The sequence below is a fragment of the Nymphalis io genome, chromosome 9 (assembly GCF_905147045.1).
Source record: "Nymphalis io chromosome 9, ilAglIoxx1.1, whole genome shotgun sequence".
NCBI lineage: Eukaryota > Metazoa > Arthropoda > Insecta > Lepidoptera > Nymphalidae > Nymphalis > Nymphalis io.
Window position 1 is genome coordinate 4,687,648 of NC_065896.1, and position 23,010 is coordinate 4,710,657.

General features: G+C 34.2%; 1 protein-coding gene across 1 annotated transcript in view; it reads left to right on the plus strand.

The window, feature by feature from the left end:
• The window catches only part of LOC126770751 (uncharacterized), a 61,027-nt gene extending 39,712 nt beyond the window's left edge, over nt 1–21,315 (plus strand). Inside the window, exons 37-38 of the mRNA XM_050490287.1 lie at nt 39–235; nt 21,188–21,315. Of these exons, the coding sequence (XP_050346244.1) occupies nt 39–235; nt 21,188–21,298 (308 nt within the window). The 3' untranslated portion in view covers nt 21,299–21,315. The remainder of the gene's footprint in view (nt 1–38; nt 236–21,187) is intronic.
• The last annotated feature ends 1,695 nt before the right edge of the window (nt 21,316–23,010 follow it).

Consider the following 23,010-nt stretch of genomic DNA (forward strand, 5'->3'; position numbering starts at 1 on the left):
TTTAAGCAAGTGCCTTTGATTTAAATATTTTTTTCCAGGCAATTATATAGTAGTAGCCGGAGACAGCGAGGCTCGCATGCACTGGGTGGCTTCAGGAACCGTATCAGTAGTATCTGTGCGAGAAGATCTCACTGAAACCACGCATGAGTACCTCGGGCCTGGAGATGTGTTTGGCATTCTACAAGGCCTAAACTATGGGTTGCCACATTGTTTCTCCTACAGAGCTGAAACTAAGGTAATTCACAATGCTTGAACTTTTCTTCTGTAATACATATACTAGCGCTTTTCCCGCGGCTTCACTTATGAAATAATTCAGAATTGTTAAGTGACAATTTTATTCAAAAATCCTTCTTTAGTGCTAACCTACTGCGTAAAAGCTCAGGTAGTCCAGCGTTGATATGTCAGTCAGTTAGTTTTTAGTTTATACGTATTGATATGTTTTTTATCATTGGCATAAATTATTTCATATAAATAACATATGTTGACTCATTGTTTATTGTTTATGTTGTTAATAATAAAAAAATGGGGCACCGAAATGACAAATTATATGCTCAATATATATATAGTCATAATAATAAAAATATTCGGGGACATTATTCACACACGGCCATCTGATCCCAAGCTAAACAGAGCTTGTTCTATGGAAACCAGACAACTGATATATATATATTTTTTATAGAATAGGAAGGCGGACGAGCATATGGGCCACCTGATGGTAAGTGGTCACCAAACGCCCTTAGACATTGGCATTGTAAGAAATGTTAACCATCGCTTACATCACTAATGCGCCACCAACCTTGGGAACTAAGATGTTATGTCCCTTGTGCCTGTAATTACACTGGCTCACTCACCCTTCAAACCGGAACACAACAATACCAAGTACTGCTGTTTTGCGGTAGAATATCTGATGAGTGGGTGGTACCTAAGCAGACGAGCTTGCACAAAGCTCTACCATCAGTATGCTACATATACTATTTTTCTTTTGGAAATACATACTTATATAGATAATTACACCCAGACTCAGGACAAACAGACACGTTCATGCACACAAATGTCTGTCCTGGGTGGGAATCAAACCCACAACCTTCAGCGTGAAAGGCAAGTATCTAACAACCATGCCAACCGGCCCGTTATATGCAATTATATTTTATATTCAAAATTTAAAATACAAAGAGATTGTTCCGTCCAATAGAATAACAGCATTGTACCCAAGCGCTTTTCCTTTCTAAGTGGTGAGTTTCAAGCTTTAAGCTAGGTCAGCTTTGTTTTTTTAGCCAGCAGAAGCGTAGACTTATAAAAAATATGAAATCATAATAAAATTGTTGGAATTTAAATAGGAGTTTTAGATAACACTTAAGTGAAAGATTATATTATAGTAATATAAATGTGTTGTATATATTTTTTTTCTACAAACTAATCTTACCATTTTTGTCTTGGCGAACGAATGCTTCGTTCAAAAATGTATGATAATTTTCTAACGGATAAGCAGCAGACGAAATAGCTTATAATAAAAAAGGAACTTAAAACATACTACAGTGCTTTCTGATATTTTGTATTATACATATCCGTAGCCGTACCGTTACATCCTGTGAATATCCCACTGCTGGCCTAAAAGCCTCCTCTGCTCTTTTTGGGGAGAAGGTTTGGAGCTTATTCCACCACGCTGCTCCAATGCGGGTTGGTGGAATACACATGTGGCAGAATTTCAGTGAAATTAGACACATATACATGCAGGTTTCTTCACGATTTTTTCCTTCACCGTAAACCGTGGGCCATTTCGGCTCACATATATATATAATAATCATACATATACAATAATATAAATAATGCGTATAATTTAAAAATGCCTTGTTCAATATTACTTATAATATGGTATCACCAAATTTAATAATATAAACAATAATATTACATTCAGTTTATTAAGCTAATTTCTTTTAGGTGAGTATTCTTAGCTTGAGTCTGGATTCCTGGAATGACATTTTGCCTTACTTTCCGGATGCAGAAATAATTATTTCACAAAGAACCGATATTCTGTTCACGAAAATATAATGAAGATAATAATGAGGAAGAAAAATAAGTAAATATATTGATCCTTTTTTATTTTATTCTTATTATATTTAAAAAAATCATTATAATTAGTTTTATTTCAAAACATATACCGAAATTGAATAATTCTAAATAATAACATTATCAAAAGGAATTGCTTTATTACAGTTTTTATAAAAAAAAATACCAAAAATAAATAAAATGGAGACGCTACTTTGTCAAATATTACAAAAATCAATAAATATTGCTTGCAACAGAGCCCCAAAATATAGTGATAATTCATATCCCTTTTGGTAAGAAATGAGAAAATTAAAAATACTTTATTCTCTATATATAAAGAGGCAAACACATAACAATTTGGTACCCTTTTCTCCTCTATTTGTCATCAAATTTTCTTTTTTATTGTTTCGTAGCTATTGGCAAGCTTTAGTGCTATCAATAAAAATACTATAAGAATATAAAACTATAAGAAATGTTGACTATTCCTTACAACATTATTTACCTTTAATCACAGAGGCTAATATTACTTGTGGTTGAAATGAAACTGGCCCAAATGTTTCATTCACCCTTCAAACCGGAACAGAACAATACAAAGTTTGGGTGGTGTGGATTACACCTAACCAGACAAGAATCCCTATCACCAAGTATATGTACGATGTTAACAGCGTGCAGAGGCATTATCGCTTACAAAAATTTATAAAATGCAACATTCCCAACAAAAATAGATAGTTCTCGCTCACGTAAAACTAGCTCATTGTATTTATCTATCTCTAATCTTTATCTTAAAAGCATCACAGAGTTCCAAATAACACGATAAGCTGGTGATGAATAAACTATGCTGCAAGTTGTATTAATTACAATAAAATTAATGCCTTAGTATTGTTAGCTCCCATTTTAAGTGGAACAGCTGGTAATCCGCTTAACATAACTTCGATACAATGGAAATCGCGTTGAATGGTGAAATGCTACCGATTCAATTATTGTCCTATAAAGCTTTCATCTATGATGCAATTGACCGCGGATTAATTATACAACCACCTATGTCGACTCAATCGAAATGTCGAATTATTTAGTAAGAGCTGCTCCACATTACTGGACTCCATTTGAAATCAAAATATTTAGTTTATTTAAATAGACTATTTTAATAACAATAATAATAATATCCTGGGACATTATTTATACACGGCCATCTGATCCCAAACTAAACAGAGCTTGTACTATGGAAACCAGACAACTGATATACTACATATAATACTTTTCTTTTGTAAATACATACTTATGTAGACATACAGACATGTTCATGCACACAAATGTCTCTAGTCACAAACTCTTATAAGCATTCTCGGATATAACAACGAAAACAGAATGGATCTATTACCTAGAAAACCGTCATCACTCATAATCAAATCACAAAGAAGACGAAATCATACATAGGATCTAATGTTGGCCACTTACGCTACTACGAGTACTTGTTCTGTAAGAAATGTAGACTACTTTTCAATGCACAATGTAACCGTTAATGCTCCGCCAACGGCGTGATATATAATGTTACGTCGCGTGTGCCTGTCGGGTACGGGCCCACGGTTATTCATGGAGCATAAGTTTTGTGTACAATAAATCAAACGAACTGTTTGATGCTAGAATAACGGGTGATTGGAAAGACTTTTATATAATAAATAGGAAGTAGGTGAACGGGTAGATGGGCTACCTGTTGGGAAGTGATCATCACCGTTCATAGACATTAGCGCCGTAAGAAATATTAACGATTTGTTGAACCCAATGAACTAAATTTTAATATTTTGATTATTGGTTGAAATTTAAACGTGATAAATGCGAAAAAAAATTATAAAATTTTAACCAAATTAGGAAGCCGGTAAAGAATTTAATAGAATTAGTTTATTGCAATGTCAAAATATGTTCAATATGATTTTCATAAAAATAAAAATAATCGCTAAAAACTATTCGTAAATTAGTTAACCAGTCTGACAGACGTTGTCCTATTGAATTTTCACTTAAAACAAAAACGAAAAAGTACTCTCAGTTTTTACCGAATTCCCAAATTTTACGGGCAATTTTCCCAATTTTTCTTTGCCTAAAAATGAATTCGGACTATTACGAATATTTAAAAAACACGAACACGAACGTGTCCTCAAGTGATGCACTTACCATTGAGCCGCATTTTATTTTTTATTAATATAGATAAAGTATTAAAAAGCTGTCTTTATTAACTTACGAATAAGTGAATAACAATAATACGGGCTGAGAGATTATTTTACATTACAGTGAATTCAGCATGCTGGGATAAGTTCGAGTTCTTTTTGCTTTAGTCGAACACTTTCGAAATAAGAACATAATATATTTCTATATCGGAAAGGTATATTGGCTTGTAACAGAGTTGATAAGTCTAATCATAATGAGTCGTGTTTTAATTTTATTAATTGGTTGTGTCTATTATCCACTGTGATGTTAATTAGCTTATAACATATGTATGTATATTTTTAAATCACTACCATTCATAGCGGCTTTTATTGAATGTCACTTTATTTAGTACAAATTTTTCGCTATAAAAGCGCCGCAAACTCGATGATATGAGCTTTAAATCCTAGTGTCACGTTACTCCACACGTGTTTCATTCTAGTTAAGCTTATTTCCACTTTATATTTGAGGTGAAGCTGTCAACTTGTAGTGTAATTTTTAACTTTTTAGTTACGACTCTATCATAAGACTATTTATACTAGATACAATTTTAACTATTTTATATACGTATATAGATTGAACTGATTATAGCTTGTTTAACTTATTGGCGACACTTGGTGGGCGATTCATGATACCTGGTGCCTTCTGTGACGCCATCCCTTGGCCGCATGCCAACCTGTGAATATCCTATTGATGGCTCTTTCTTTTTAAGAAGATTTGGAGCTTATTTCATCATTCTGCTTCAATGTTGGTCGGATCAGAATAACATCCGATAGATACAAGTTTCCTCATCTTGCTTTTTTTTCACCGCGTAGCATGAGATGAATTATTAACACGAATTAGGCGCGTAAAAATCAGAGTTGCTTGCTTCACGTGTTATCCACTTGACGAACTTCTCACCACTACTATTAGTGCTTTTTAGTGTACAAGATTAAAACAAATATTCGTACTTTCTATACAAGGAATCAGAAACATTTTTATGCAATCGAACCGCTGCTCTGCGCCCACTTTTGGCATTACGTCCTCAGAGGCCATAGTGAACAGACATGTTGCATATACAGTTACGAACAAAAGTTATCTGTTATTTCATTTATTCTAAGCCAGTAGAACTAAATTGACGTTTCATTATTTATTTTTAAATTTTGATAAATTTAATCGAAATATATAAGTCATCTTGTATTGTTTCTTATTTAAAGGTTAAATCACCAAAAACAAAATATACACAGAGCCAAATATTGTATTTACTTTATTACATGAAAAAGCTAATTTCAGCGGCGGTACAGGATTATGTACCTTAGCCCTGTTGCGTACTTTTACTTCTCATATTTGCTTGGGTCGGACGAAATGTGTCATTGCCGTGTTGCTTTGTTAAATATAAAATTGGATCTCAAGCTAATATTGTACTTTTATTCATGAATGAATTTGGATTTTATTAAATCTTACTTTTTTTTATTTTCTTAGTACTTGTTTTATTTGAGGACTATTATTTACTATCGTATTTATTGTGTTGTATTTATATTATATACTTGTAATTTTAGTATTTATTGATAATATAATTTATTTATGAGCCGAGATGGCCTAGTGCTAAGAAAGTGTGAATCTTAACCGACGATTATGGGTTCAAATCCGGGCAAGCACCACTTTAAGCAAGTGCGAGGAAAGTACCTATTTATTAAGTTGATAACAAAAACATCACCGGAATAAAAAATATTTAATTATTTTGTTTTACATCGACTTACTCTTATACTTATATTTCCGATTCAATTATATGAGCAGGTGTTTTATTTGTTTAATATTTGTGTTGCCTGTTAGCATTTAAATAATATAATAATATTCTAAGCATAAATTTAAAATAAGAGATATATATTATAATATGTAGTAATGTTAAATAAATCTTAATTATAGAGGTTAATACATATTATCATGTTTTTAAATAGATTCCTTAATCTATCATCCAAAGGAACTCGTGATAATGTTTTCATAACGTCGAGGTTGATATAGAATGTTATTGCCCCAGAGCAGATAGAGAGACCGCTCATCAGTAGTTAAAGCGAGCTGAGATCGACTTAGTGGTCTTTTCCCATCAGATCTGAAGTTTCTAACTCAAAGCGAATAGTGCACTCGAGCTCACGACACGAAGTCGCCTTATAAACGTTCTAGTTGTAGACTGGTCAAAGTAATATCTATAAAAAATAAGTTATAATACATTGTGTTCTTATTTTAAATATATAAAATATTTAATTCAAAAAAATCTATACTTTATATAAATACATAATGGGCATGTTATTAATCAGACATATTACGTGTGAGTGCGTGTATGTGTGTGTGTGTGTAGTATTCATACCTTACAATAGAAGGATTATTATTAAAGCTCATCAAATAAAAATTAGTACCATCTTTCATTGCTTATTCTACATATAATAAAACATTCTATAAGAGGATTGAAAATCAATTAAAAATTACCGATGTTTTTGTGAAATTTCTGTATAACATGTAGGTAATATTAATTTATTATGTATCGAGATACAGCTGAGGTTATATTAAACACATAACATAACCAATGTTTTACTTATATAATAAACTTTCTCACTTATATACTATGAAAAAGATTGTCAAGTAAAATTTCCCGTAGTGGAAGCGGTTAAACGCAGCATCACATGCAGACTGTTAGGGGTTACTGAATCCGTGCAGTCCACGAGTAACTTGATGATACACATAATATTCAACCAATACATGTCGCGTATACAATAAATAGAATATTGCGTTATGTGATATTGTTTGTAATAATTTCAATATCGTTTTTAGATAAAGCTAAAGCGTTTATGTACTTAATCATATTTAAATTAACAACTTTCTTAATAATTGAAGAAATTAAGTGATGAAGGTGGTACATTAAACGAAGATTGCATGAGAAACAATTAAAATTATAGAGCAAGTAATGATTACGTAAAATATTCTTATAAACGTGTAAACTAATTATTAAGACTAAGTTAAAAAAAATACCATTTTAAACAACCGATTCAAATTACGTTAATATATAGAGTCCGTAGTAAAGTAAGCGTGACTCTTTGAAATATATGTCAGAAATTTGTTAAATTTGCTTGAATGATATATTGCCAATAGAATCACAGAAATGGAATACAAAGTAATTAAAATGTAATATAAATTGTCACCCTTGTTCTCAAGTGGATGATACCAATGAACATAGAACCAAATTATATTCAAAGTAAATTCCACGACAAGTCGTGACCACCCAATCATTCGCGATAGTTTAGAAAATGAAGAATATCTTCTAAAAATACCAAGAAAATTCTCGAGAGTGATCCGGAATTTCAGAATATTGATATTCATTTTGGAATTTAGATCCTTCGTTTAACACGATGTAAAAACGAATGATTGTGTTTTAATATTTTAACTTAATTTAGTCTTTTAATGATCAAATAATGGATACAATATATTTGGAAACATCGTAACAAAATAAATATAATTAATTTAATATATAAGGTTATTTCACACGGGCGATTTGCGACCAAATTTTTAGTGAAAAAAAAACATACAATAAGAGACATAATGAGCCCGTCATTATATAATGTGATATTTCGGAAGCATTAGATTAACTGTTACTGTAGAAAAACTGTCTTTTTTGCGAGTTTTTAACAATTTATTATATCTAATTTTATCATAGCTGGTTCCATAGAATTATGAGAACATTCTTTGTTTACATTTAAGCACATACACATGCACAGCACATTCAAATATTGCGTAATGGCTAATGACGATGTAAGGATTTAAAGAGGCTTGTCAAATACTGATGATACCAAATAAATTAATTGATCAGCTTCCTTTTCAGAGTTTTACCTTTCGAGTAGGAAGGATTTAATGCAGATACGAGTAGGTAGGTAGTATTCACCAACAACTGTGAAAGGTATATATGCCGTATATTGGTTCATGGTCCATGGTGATGAATATGAAAACATAATAAAACTCTGTTGAATTGCAACAGACTTATCTTCTCCTTGAGTCAGGTATATAACAGTCCATCTTCACTCTTAAGAGTCGTCATGAATAGTATCGCTAGACGCCTTGATAAGATTTAGTCCGCGTACGATGAACAAGTCTTTCAAGCCTTCCTCAAAAGTCCTCTTTTTTCGTTTTCCTCCACAGGATATGTGGGATTCACAGACGCTGAGCCCGCCGATGTATCCACTTAAAACCAATGGTACAACTTTTATTCGGGGCCTGGCTATGTGGGCCTTCAGTCCTTAGGGGTTTCCCGGTTTGTCTATCTATCTTCTCTATGACATATGTCTGATATATTCACGATAAACTCAAAAACTACCAAACAAATTTTATACGGTTATCACCAATCGACGAAGTGATGAGAAAGGTTTAAATGTATTATAATTCATTAACGTTTTGGGTAAATAGGCTAAAATATGACGATGGTTATTGTAGACATCGGAAATTGATGATAATTGAGGCTTTAATGCGCTGCGTAAAACAATATAGTAACATATGTATGTTTATATATTAGGATATGAACGGTTTATGTAGGCCCTTATTCTTCCCGTGGGAAGTCAGAATAGGCAGCTAGTAAGCTTATAAAATATGAGAACGTAGTGCTTAATTTTGTCGAATACCTTTGCGACATCTAAGAAAACTGCCTATCAGGTGAAGCCGTTAAAACAGCGTGTTAGTTTTTAAACGTAAATTGGTGAATGTTGTATGGTGTATGTACTGCTGGCTGGTAAATCATCATCATTTAATAATAAAGTTATCATTTGTGAAGATTTATTAATATATCTGTTAAATTGTTTTGTATATCTTAAGATAGAACTGCCTCGTTGGTCTAGTGGCTTGATGTAAGGCCGTAGACCTGGAGGTCCTGGGTTCAATTCCCAGGTCGGGCCAATAAAAAATTATTGGGTTTTTCTGTCAGAAAATTCTCAGTAGCAGTCCGGGGTCTGGAAGTTGGAAGTGTGTTCACTCCCGTGCATCGGAAAGCACGTAAAGCCGTTGGTCCTGCGCCTGAATTCTTTCCGGTCGTTTCGTGTTGCCGTCCCATCGGATTATGAGAGTTAGGGAATAGAGAGTGCACCTGTGTTTGCGCACACACTTGTGCACTATAATATCTCCTGCGTAGTTGGGTAATCTCTCTTGAGATTGGCCGCCGTGGCCGAAATCGGTTTGGAGGACATTATTATTATATATCTTAAGATACTTTTTGTCATACGTTCTAATTTTAAACATAACGGTATGCATAAGTATCTTTTGACTATAAAGTCAAAAACATCTCACATTTTAGCTTAATAACGATATTAATAACACCTCTCTTCAGATTCGGTGTAAGCGTAAAGCTATGAATTTTTAATGAACTAACCGACTATAATATGCTAAGTTAATCATATTTATTCAAATTGCTGCTTGGAATATCATAATGACACTATTTTCATACTTCGCGAATTCGCAGTATGTTTCTGGTTGTAATAAAGATTACAATATTTTAATTTTTAATTTAGACTAACTGTATTTTAAATGAACGAAGCAATAGAGCACTTAATATTTTATTATTACTTTAACTACAAGTAAAAGCTGTAACCGATATTTATGTATGTTGTGACAGGGATAAGAAATGATAAATATGTTTCAATATTTAATAATTACACTTTATTTAAGAAGTTTTAATTAATCGTATCGAATGATCTCGAATAATCACAGGAATTTACTTGCGAACTATTTAAAGGTTCTATCCTATCACAATTCACACTATCAAACACAGAAAGGGGGGCAACGTTTGCAATACGCTATGTTACGCGACAAACTATCTGTGGCGGAAGTAACTGACAATACTTTGCTCCGACAAAAGCCCCAACGTGAATTGGCTGGTTCGCAGGCTTGGATGGGCACATAACAAGATTAATAAAGAACTCATTTTGAAAAAAAATACTTAATTAATTTGCCGTGGAGTACCGGCTTAGAATAGTACTCCCCCAATCTCATCCCGTGGGTGTCGTAAGAGGCGACTGAGGGACGGGGAAAAGGGGGGATGGGCAGCAGCGTCCCCCCTCCCATACACATCTTACCCCCCTACTGCGCTCGCCAACACGCCTGCCCAGACCGGCGAGTATGGGCAAACCCTCTCTAATGGCAGATGCGCCCAAAAAAAGGCCCCCAGTTACCGGCAGGCCCGACTAAGGTAGCGGTCGCGGTATCGGCAAGGCAGGGGGTGCTAAGAATCACCGGTTCACGGCAGGCTACCATATAAGACGACTTCACATGGCAACGTACAATGGACGCTCGATGAGGCTGGACCATCACCTCGCCGAATTAGAAGTAGAGTTAAGTCATATAAACTGGCATATACTGGGGTTATCTGAAGTCCGAAGACAGGGGAAGGAGACGATAACTCTAGAGTCCGGTAACTTACTCTACTTCCGCGAAGGTGATAACCTCTCCCAGGGTGGTGTCGGTTTTCTAGTCAAAATGGAACTTCGAAATCAATTCACCGCGTTGGAAACCGTAAGCAGCATTGATGAGAGAACCGAGACGCTGGTCAAAATACTGCAAAACACATCCCGCAAGTGTTTTCCGCCACAGAGAAGAGACAATGTACCAAAACTCTCTGCTGAGACACTCGAGCTCATGAGAAAACGACGAGAACTACCATCGTTTTTGTCAGATAAGGCCTTAAACCGAACAATAAAAACGCTGACGCGACGCGATCTCCGACGCTCCAATACCCGTGCCATCAAGGCTGCGATTGAGCTAAAACGGGGATCGACAGTGTTCGCTCGCAAGTTTGGGAGGCCGCGTCTGACAAAACTTAAAACTGAAAATGGTGGGGTCGTTACCTCTAGGCCTGAGATTGTCGGAGAAGTAGAGAGGTTTTTTTATGGGCAGTTGTTCTCTTTAAGGTCGGATAAACCCGTGGGAATCAGTATTGATGACCAGCGTGCCCCTCTTATGCGCCATTTCTCCGAGGAGCTCCCGGTCATTGACCAAGGCGAGATTAGGGCGGCTCTAGAACAGCTTAAAAACAACAAAGCCCCGGGAGATGACGGAATCACAACAGAGTTGCTTAAGGCAGGCGGGACTCCGGTCCTGAAAGAGCTAGCAAGCCTCTTTAATTCCGTCATCCAACATGGCAAGACCCTGGAAACGTGGAGCGGGAGTGAGGTGGTACTGTTTTTCAAGAAAGGTGATAAAACCCTCTTGAAAAACTACAGACCAATCTCCCTCCTGAGTCACGTGTATAAACTGTTCTCAAGAGTCGTCACGAACCGTCTCGCCAGACGACTTGACGAGTTCCAGCCTCCAGAGTAAGCCGGCTTTCGATCAGGCTACAGCACCGTGGACGCACGGATGTTCCATACTGTTCGGCAGATTGTGCAGAAGACAGAAGAGTACAATCAGCCGCTGTGTATGGCATTTGTGGACTACGAGAAAGCCTTCGACTCCATCGAAACCTAGGCAGTGCTCGACTCATTGCAGAGATGTCATATCGACTGGAGATATATCGAGGTACTGAGATGTCTGTACAACACCGCTACAATGACTGTCCTCATCCAGGATTGTAAGACGAAGGCGATCCAACTGCGCAGAGGGGTGAGACAGGGGGATGTAGTATCCCCGAAACTGTTCACCAACGCGTTGGAAGACGTTTTCAAGACGCTGGATTGGACTGAGTATGGAGTCAATGTAAACGGCGAGTACATCTCACACCTTCGATTTGCCGACGATATCGTCATCATAGCAGAGTCGCTGGAACAACTCACCGAAATGCTGCGTAGCCTAGTCTTCCCGGTGTGTCGGTTTCGGTATAAACTTGGACAAGACCAAGGTCATGTTCAATAGGAATGTCGTGCCGGGACCGATATACGTCGAGGGGAAACCTCTCGAAGTTGTTAGTGAATATACCTAGGACAGATAATACAAGTCGGTAGGAACAACTTCGAGAAGGAAGCCGATCGAAGAATTCGCTTGGGATAGGCAGCATTTGGCAACCTTCGTCAAGTCCTCAAGTCGTCTATACCGCAATGTTTGAAGACAAAGTCTTCAACCAATGCGTCTTACCTGCTATGACATACGGTGCCGAAACGTGGACACTAACTGCGGGACTAGTCCACAAATTCAAAGTCGCTCAGCGTGCTATGGAGCGAGCTGTGCTCGGAGTATCTTTGAAGGATAAGATCAGAAATGAGATTATCCGGAAAAGAACCGGAGTCACCGACATAGCTTGCAAAATTAGCAGGCTGAAGTGGCAGTGGGCTGGTCACGTATGTAGTAGGACCGATGGCCGTTGGAGCAGACGAGTCCTAGAGTGGAGACCGCGAATCGGCAAGCGCAGCGTAGGGCGCCCTCCAGCCAGGTGGACCGACGACCTTAAAAAGGTGGCGGGCACCAACTGGATGCGGAAGGCGGAGGACAGGGAGCTTTGGCGCACCTTGGGAGAGGCTTATGTTCAGCAGTGGACAACGATTGGCTGTTGATTGATAATTAATTTTACTTATTTGTAGAATATGTACTTCAAAGTATAAAATAAATTTTAAACAAATTCGCAACGTTTATCAATGTTTTTTTGATATACAAATGTTAATTTACTCGCCAGTGAAATAAATTGAAACCACAGTAGCAGCAAATACCAAGAAAACCTGGTGAATTAAATCATAATATCACTTTTTTATATGAATTGAGATTTTTATGCATATTATTTAAGTAACTTTGTTACACAGAACGCTCACTACAGTATTAATTTTTACTATATTATTGTGAATAAAATAAAGGGAAATCAAAGGTGATTGTAGTAAAAATACATTGTCCATAACTAAAATGTTTGTAGGAATTATATCAAAATATGAAATACTGAACTCTAATTTCTTAGTAGTACATTTATACCATATTTATGGCCAAATTACTCTTATAGTTAACAAACTCTCAAGTACACAATTATATTAATGTAAAAGAACAATAAAGTAAAGGTAAGCTTCAAATGTTTCACACGTGCCCACTTGGGCAGTTGAAGGTTCACGTTCTTTCCTTTTGAGGAGAAGGTTAGGTGTTTATTCCAACACGCTGCTCCAACACATATAGATTTCCTATGATGCCTTAAACAAGCGGACCATCTTGGCCATGTGTTAAAATAAATTGCTTAAATTTTTTATGAAACATCTAGACACAATCTTTTATTTTTAAAACAAAAACAGAACGCATTAAAGTTGCGTAAAGACAACAAACAACGTGATGCGTTCAATAAAGCTTTGATTATTACAACAATATAACTACACAACCTCATTTATCTGTAACGCTAGAATAGTGTGAGAAGTGAAGAACATTATATATTTAGGCAGAAGCGTCATGTCCACATCGATAGAAGCGACTGCCTGTGTCCTAATCGGTCGATTTGATATTAAACGCAAGAAGTCTTTAGTTTCTTTGTAGTTTTGCATATCTGAAAAGAAAATGAAAATAAATCATTATTTTATGGTTTAATAGAACTACCGTCGGTCTTTTACAGTGCTATTTTGTAAGGACTCACTTCATTACATACTCGTGATATGTTGACAACCGACTTATAGTGATTTGATGATATTTTGATGTTTGTATTTACATTTCAACAAATGTTAAAATTATTTTGGTCAATGAGCCGAGATGGCCCAGTGGTAAGAACTCGTGAATCTTAATCGGTGATCGTGGGTTCAAACCTGGGCAAGCACCACTTAATTTTCATGTGCTTAATTTGTAATTATAATTCATCTCGTGCTTTACGGTGAAGAAAATCATCGTGAGGCAACCTGCCTGTGTCTAATTTCACTGAAATTCTGCCATATGTGTATTTCACCAACCCGGCTTGGAGCAGGGTAGTGGAGTAAGCTTCAAACCTTCTCCTCAAAAGGAGGAGGCCTTAGCCCACTCACTTAGACATTCACAGACTGTATATATACGTATAACTTAGTCAATGTCATTTATGACCTTCTGACATTTCACGAGAGGTTTTTGCGGCGAGTCAAAACTGTTTATTTTTACATAATATATAATCGTAGTAATAGCTCTATACTTTTGTCTAATTCCGAAAACGAATATTATGACTTTTTGCTTTCTCTTGGTTTATTAAAGAATAATTTATTATCAAATTAAAATATAAAAGATAAGAAAAAGAAAATAATTTACCGATAACTAGTGTGATATCCGCTGTATATTAATTACAATGGCAACACTAAGCTTATAGTAGAAAAACATACTTGTAGAAACCGATTGTAGTAGGAGACTTCCTAAGCGACGTTGTAGCTCAACGACACAGTTGCGGACTCGCTGAGCGCTTCGACATATGCTTACTATCATTACATTTAACAATAATGTTTTACAAATCGTAACAAATGCTCCAGTTGGTGTTGTTGAACCCTGTGAAATGTGGACTTTACTAAATATCAAAACAATAATGAAATATTGTGTTACTGTTCTGGCAAATGGCGGGTGAACTAACCCAGCACGCTCTCACTTTCGCATAGGGACACAGCTTGAGACATGCAAATAGATCGATAAGAGTTGAGGGCAATCAATTTTATTTTTTAAAGGAACGACATATCATGTAATTTTGACGAATCTTACATCCCAAAATAATTCAATCTTTTTTTATATGAAGGCAGCGATGTCAGCATCCTTCACGACAAAGTAAATTAAATAACAAGCATCTCTTAAATAGCTAACGCGTTACCAATATTGGAAACTAAGATGTTATGTCTCTCATAGCTTTAGTTACACTGGTTCACTCACCCTTCAAATTGGAACACAACAATACTAAGTATTGCTGTTTGGCGGTAGGATGTGTGATCAGTCGGTAAACTACCCAGACGGGCTTGCACAATGTTCTACCACCAAATACAGATATTTCATGTTATATATTTTAGTTTTCTCTTCACAGTCAACAGTCCCGTTGATTTTTACAAAATATTAATAATATTTTTGTAACGCATGAAATTGATAAATCGATAACAAGTACATATAACTTAATACAAATACTTACTTGAATGCTGGCATGAATTGTAGCATACAAAATTAAAATATATAAGAGTGAACTCGACACGAGGTAAACTGTTATCTGTGAAGAACATTCATATTTATTACAATTTCAAAATTAGAAAAAAATATATACTAAGATATTAACCGGACATTAAAAAATCAAGTTACATTTAAACATTATTGTAACAGCTTTAATTTCTTCGCAATTCTCACCTGCAAGCCAAATATTGTGTTAATTAAATCTGAACAAATTTTGATATTCCTATAAATGGCAGTCCACTTGTTATATTTGGTTTCAGGATCATTTAAAACTTCCTCACTAAACGTTGAAATAATCGTTGTATTCTCTTCCGATACCTCACTAGTTAAAGCGACCAGTTGGTCAGACAATATATGCAATAGTGAATATATAATTAGCCATTGTGTTATCATACGTACTTGGTGCATAAATAAATGAATATTGTCAATAGTATTGATTAGTATTGCAGTTAAGCCACTAGAGAAAAAATCGTTGATATAGTGGTATAATTGTATAGTTACTAAAACGATACAAGCAATGATATAATTACATATTATAGTTTTATACTTCCGGTTCAAATTTTTTAGATATAAAGGGTTCATATTTAAGTAAGCGTGAGTTTGCGAGAGATTTGCAAAAAGAATTTGATTTTTTTTTGAATTATATAAAGCCAAAAATATAATTAATATGGAATATCCCAGATTAACAGCGTAAAACATGTGTGCAATTGTATTATTATCAAGTTTACTCTCATAATTACGAATACGAGTTATTATGTTAAAAGTACCCCATGAAATTTCACAGATTGGTCCAATAGAGCTCAAAAATTTCCATACATATGATAATGAGGAATAACATCTACAAACAGACACACTAATTTCAATAGCGGTGAGAAATGTTAGGATTTTCTTCATTTTTATTTCCAACGCTCAACACACGACAAAGCGACTTCACTCATATTAAGTTATATAATCGACACTGAGCAACGTGATGTATTGATTTAATTTCAGTTAACTTATTACACTTGACATTGTCTGCGCAAAGTAATAAAAGTCTGAAAGTAAATAAATTAATTTGAAAATTTAATTGATCCTTTTTATAAGCGGAGCCAAATTAACATAAGCAAAACTTAACGAAACATAAATTATACTACTGTTATTGATGACATATTGATCTATAAATTTTAGAAGTTTTTTATATATATTGATATTCAAATTGTAGCATACAAAAAAAAAGAAGAAAAAGAATGAAATGAAATGAAGAGGCATCTTGCGGGCAGGCAAGGCGAAGGCGGCTAGTGCAGAACGTTTTTCCCGTCTGTACTGGCCGTCGTTGCGTTTGGACTCTACTTTTTGAAGTGTTTTTTTTTGGAGTCATTTGCCCTCCCGGCGAATTTAAAAAAAAAATAAAAAAAAAATTATTAAATGTCCAGACAAGCTACGTTCGATACGCTAAAGGCAATTTGTATAATGAAATCGATAAGTCAATTCACGTGAGTCAAAGCCTCCTTTAATATTAAGCATATATTTGATCGATATTTCACACTAGTTATATACCTCATACGTGGTAAAATGTTGGCAGCAACTGTAATAGCAACTAGCATGCAAGTTGCGTATTCTTTCTTATATATTCGCCGGGAGAGCAAATGACTCTACTACACTTGATGGTAAGTGGTAGTAGAGTCCAAACGCGACGGCGGCCAGTACAGACGGGAAAAACGTTCTGCACTAGCCGCCTTCGCCTTGCCGGCCCGCAAGATGCCTCTTCACGCCTCGTTTGAAGGAACCCGGGTTGTAAGAGGAGGGGAACACGTGAGCTGGTAAGGAATTCCATTTTTTGGAAGTGCGACAAAGAAAGGAGTTGCCAAATTTCTTTGTTCGCGATGGAATTGATGTCACAGTTAGGCGGTGACATCGAGAACCAGCTCGCGTGGACTTAAGAAGGAAGGGGGAAGCAGGTATTCGACTAAATATGTCTTAAACAGTTATGAGAAATCAACGAAAGAACTAATTGATGTCCTGAAAAACCAGGAATTGTCAAGTGTGTATAATTCATTTAAAGTTTGTTATTTTAATAAATCAAGTATATTTATATAACTACTTTTCTCGTAATACAGAATAATTCAAACTTCTACAATTTTAATGTAAATACATAGGATCCTGTTATACCTATAGGTTACCAATTAAAGAAGTTTTGGAAATATGTCCGACAGCTTTGGGTAACGGAAAGAGGAAGACAGGTAATTATTGTTATTAGTATTATGTCCTTGTTTTGAACGACATTTGACTATTTTTTTTTGTATATATTGGCACATTCAATTAGATTAGTCAATTCTAATAATATAATAATTGACAAAATAAATCATACGGACCTAGTTATAAACGTGGTATAGCTTGTAAATACGCATAATATTAGCTGTATTGTTTATTTCACTTCTTGTCATCAGTAATTTAACATTTGACAGAAGAAGACAAAGCATTGTGTTTTCAATCGCAATACAACTTTTATTAATAAGAGGGATAAAGTCGTAATCCGATTAACATAGCACGCGGTCAAATATTGCTAATATAATCGTGATGAATGCGCTGATCGGTAATATTTCTATTTAGAAAACAAGGAAATATCCTTATGAATATCATGAAAAAAAAAATTTTTTTCTTATTTTCTAAAGAGCTGTAAGAGCTGTAAACAGTTTCGATTAAATTATATTCTTTATTATTAAAATAAAAAGTAAGTAGACTATACGTAGAAAAAGTTTTTTAGTTTATTTGAGGGTATATTAAAGTCAAACTTCATTCCACACTGGCGAACCGTTCCTTCGTCAGCTCACTGTGATGTTAGATTACTCTATATATTTTCCAGGTAAGAATTTCCTTTATTTGATAAGACTTATTGTATCAATGAAAATAAAATCTATGTTTGTTTTAAGCCGTACATTATTTTGAGTTGCTAGTGAAATCGTTTTATTTTAATTTTGAATCTAAAATATACAATCAAATCTATTCAATATCCATCTACATATTTTACTTATGAATATAATATATTCTACTATATTTTTTTTAAATATAAAAACAATGTATATAATGACTATTGCTTAAATACTTTATAATATAACAGCCTGTTAAGCCCACTGCTGGGCTAAGGCCCCTCTCTTTGAGGAGAAGTTTTGGAGCATCTTCCACGCTGCTCTTGGAGCTTCTTCCACGCTGCTCCAATGCGGGTTAGTGGATGATGTACATGTGTAGAATTTCAGTGAAATTAGACACATGTAGGTTTTTCTCACGATGTTTTCCATCACCATCATCACAAAAATTAAGCACATGAAAATTCAGTGGTGCTTGCCGGGTTTGGACGCACGAGAATCGTTTTGAATTCACGAGTTCTAACTACTTTTTTTGCACGCAGTGCAAACCTTCAGAAAGGTACCCGGCTTCCATGGCCCCCCATGGGTTCCCTCGTATTTCCCCACATAACCCAGTCCCCCGACTGGGCTTCGGGGATACGAGTTCTAATCACTGGGCCAACTCGCCTCATACTTACTATTATATAAATACATTAATTATAATATATAATCATAATATATATATATATATATATATATATATATATATATATATATATATATATATTATCTGCTATCAAAATACGAATAGATTAATCAAAATCAAAAAATAAATAATACGTACTTTTATATAAAAAAAACATGTTTTAAAAAAATATTACTTTAATCACTTTAATTAAAATTTAATGAAATCTCTATGGAATTAATCTGTTTATGAATCAGTATTAATAACAGTCCGAGTACTTAATGATGACATCAAAAATTTAAATTTAGAACGCAATTTATATTTTAACCTATAGTTCGGTATATTATTTATTATCCATGTATACTCTGTATAAAATTAATTACAACATCATAAATTTAATTTTATAATTGTATTTATATTTTATTTACAACCTTTGTAGGCGATATTGTAATCATATTATTTTTTATCTCGAACAAAAGATTTAATAAGAAGGTCTTATATTAAATAATCAGATTAATTAAAATATATTCATAAATGATATTGCCAAAAAGTTCTATAATAGATAATATATAAACAGAAACAACACAAACAAAATGCGTGCGAAATTAATAAGAAGTTGGCGATGATGAAATTGATAAATAGAGCAAAATTAGTTAGTTAATTGAGTCATACATCACTGTGAAGAGACTCTTGATATAAACTATGTATAATTATGGTGTAAATCGTGATATGAAAAAATATATTTAATCGGCAGGAAACAAACATTTCTACGTTTTTTTAATCAATATAATACCTAATCGTCTCGGCTTCGCACGGATATTATAACCACATAGATCGTTTATAGAAAGACAAAAACACAAAGAATAAAATCTTGTTTTTTGGGCTAGGAACCCTCTTGGTACACACGAACGTTCGCACGTTCTTGGAACGACTCTTCATATATACGTTATACGTTATACGAACTAACGTTCTTTAATAAACTTAAAAGAAAAAATGGTAAATTCTTTATGTTTACTCTCTGTTCTCTATTTTCAAACAAGCGCCTTTGATTTCATTGTTTTTTTCCAGACAATTATATAGTAGTAGGCGGAGACAGCGAGGCTCGCATGCATTGGGTGGCTTCAGGAACCGTATCAGTAGTATCTGTGCGAGAAGATCTCACTGAAACTACACATGGGCCTGGAGATGTATTTGGCATACTGCAAGGCCTAAACTATGGGTTGCCACATTGTTTCTCCTACCGAGCTGAAACTAAGGTAATTCACAATGCTTGAACTATACACTTTTCTTCTGTTATATATTCACTAGCGCTTTTCCCGCGGCTTCACTATTGAAATAATTCAGAATTGTTAAGTGACAATTTTATTCAAAAATCCTTCTTTAGTGCTAACCTACTGCGTAAAAGCCCAAATAGTCCAGCTGTCAGTCAGTAAGTTTTTCGTTTATACGTATTAATATGTTTATTATCATTGACAAAATTATTTCATATAAATAACGTACGTTGACTCATTGTTTATTGTTTACAACACTATATATATATATATATATATATATATATATATATATTTTATATGTATATTATATATATGTATATTTTTTTATCTACAAACTAATCTTACCTTTTTTGTATTGGCAGCATTCGTTCAAAAAGGTCTGATAATTTTCTAACAGATAAGCAGCAGACGAAATAGCTTATAATTAAAAAAACGAACATAAAACCTACTACAGAGCTTTCGACCACGATGAAACAACCTATCACATATTCATTTTCAAGTTCAATCAATCGCATTTTTAGTTTTGAAAAACAACCTTAGTTCTCATCATTACAAGCACGTTAACATTATAATGTTCCAAATAAAGGTGCCATGTTTTGTAGTCACGTGATATTTTGTTATATCTCTATTTATTATACATATCCGTAACCGTACCGTAACAGCCTGTGAATCTCCCACTGCTGGGCTAAAGGCCTCCTCTGCTCTTTTTGGGGAGAAGGTTTGGAGCTTATTCCACCACGCTGCTCCAATGCGGTTTGGTGGAATACACATGTGGCAGAATTTCAGTGAAATTAGACACATGCAGGTTTTTTCACGATGTTTTCCTTCACCGTAAAGCACGAGATGAATTATTATCACAAATAAGCACATGAAAATTCAGTGGTGCTTGCCCAGGCTTGAACCCACGATCATCGGTTAAGATTCACGTATTCTTACCACTGGACCATTTCGGCTCACATACATATACAATAATCATACATATACAATAATATAAATAATGCGTATAATTTAAAAATGCCTCGTTCAATATTACTTATAATATGGTATCGCCAAATTTAATAATATAAACGGTAATATTACATTCAGTTTATTAAGCTGATTTCTTTTAGGTGAGTATTCTTAGCTTGAGTCTGGATTCCTGGAATGACATTTTGCCTTACTTTCCGGATGCAGAAATAATTATTTCACAAAGAACCGATATTCTGTTCACGAAAATATAATGAAGATAATAATGAGGAAGAAAAATAAGTAAATATATTGATCCTTTTTTATTTTATTCTTATTATATTTAAAATAAATTCATTACAACTAGTTTTATTTCAAAACATATACCGAAATTGGGTAATTCTAAATAATAACATTATTGCTTAATTACAGTTTTTATACAAATGTTTACCATAAAATAAAATAAAATGGATACGCTACTTTGTCAAATATTACAAAAATCAATAAATATTGCTTGCAACAGAGCAAACACATAACAATTTGGTACCTTTTTCTCCTCTATTTGGCATAAAATTTTCTTTTTTATTTCTACTATTTCGTAGCTATTGGCAAGCTTTAGTGCTATCAATAAAAAGACTATAAGAATATAAAACTACAAGAAATGTTAACCATTCCTTACCACATTAATTTACCTTTAATCACAGAGGCTAATAATATATTTATTTTTTAGATATAACTTCAATGTTGGTCGGATCAGAATAACATCCGGTAGATACAGGTTTCCTCGTTGTGTATTTTTTCACCGCGCAGCATGAGATGAATTAACACGCGTAAAAATCAGAGTTGCTTGCCTCAAGTGTTATCCACTTGACGATCTTCTCATCACTACTATTAGTGCCTTTTAGTTTATAAGATTAGAACAAATATTCATACTTTCTATCCGAGTAATCAGAATTTTTTTTATGCAATCCAACCGCTGCGCTGCGCCCACTTTTGGCATTACGTCGTCAGATGCCATAGTGAACAGTTGAATATACAGTTACGAACAAAAGTTATTTGTTATTTCATTAATTCTTAACCAGTAGAACTATATTGATGTTTCATTAATTATTTTTTAAATTTTGATAAATTTAATCGAAATATATAAGTCATCTTGTATTGTTTCTTAATTAAAGGCTGAATCTCCAAAAACAAAATATACACAGAGCCAAATATTGTATTTACTTTATTACATGAAAAAGCTAATTTCGCCGCCGGTAGAGGATTATGTACCTTAGCCCTGTTGCGTACTTTTCCTTCTCATATTTGCTTGGGTCTGACGAAATGTGTCATTGCCGTGTTGCTTTGTTAAATATAAAATTGGATCTCAAGCTAGTATTGTACTTTTATTCATGAATGAATTTGGACTTTATTAAATCTTACTTTTTTTTTATTTTCTTAGTACTTGTTTTATTTGAGGACTATTATTTACTATCGTATTTATTGTGTTGTATTTATATTATAAACTTGTAATTTTAGTATTTATTGATAATATAATTTATTTATGAGCCATGATGGCCTAGTGGTAAGAAAGCGTGAATCTTAACTGACGATCATGGGTCATGGGAGAACCTTAGAATAGCTGTTTTAGCTTAGTACTATCTTTCATTGATTATTCTTCATATAAGAAAAACATTCTATAAGACGATTGAAAATCAATTAAAAAATGACCGATGTTTTAGTGAAATTTCTATATTACATTTAGGTTAAAATTATTAATTTATTATGTATCGAGATACAGCTCAGGTTATGGAAAACACTTAACGTAATTAATGTTTTAATTATATAACAAACTTTCTCACTTATATAGTATGAAAAAAGATTGTCAAGTAAAATTTCCCGTAGTGGAGGCGGTTAAACGCAGCATCACATGCAGACTGTTAAGGGTTACTGTATCCGTGCAGTCCACGAGTAACTTGACGATACAATTAATGCTTTACATAATATT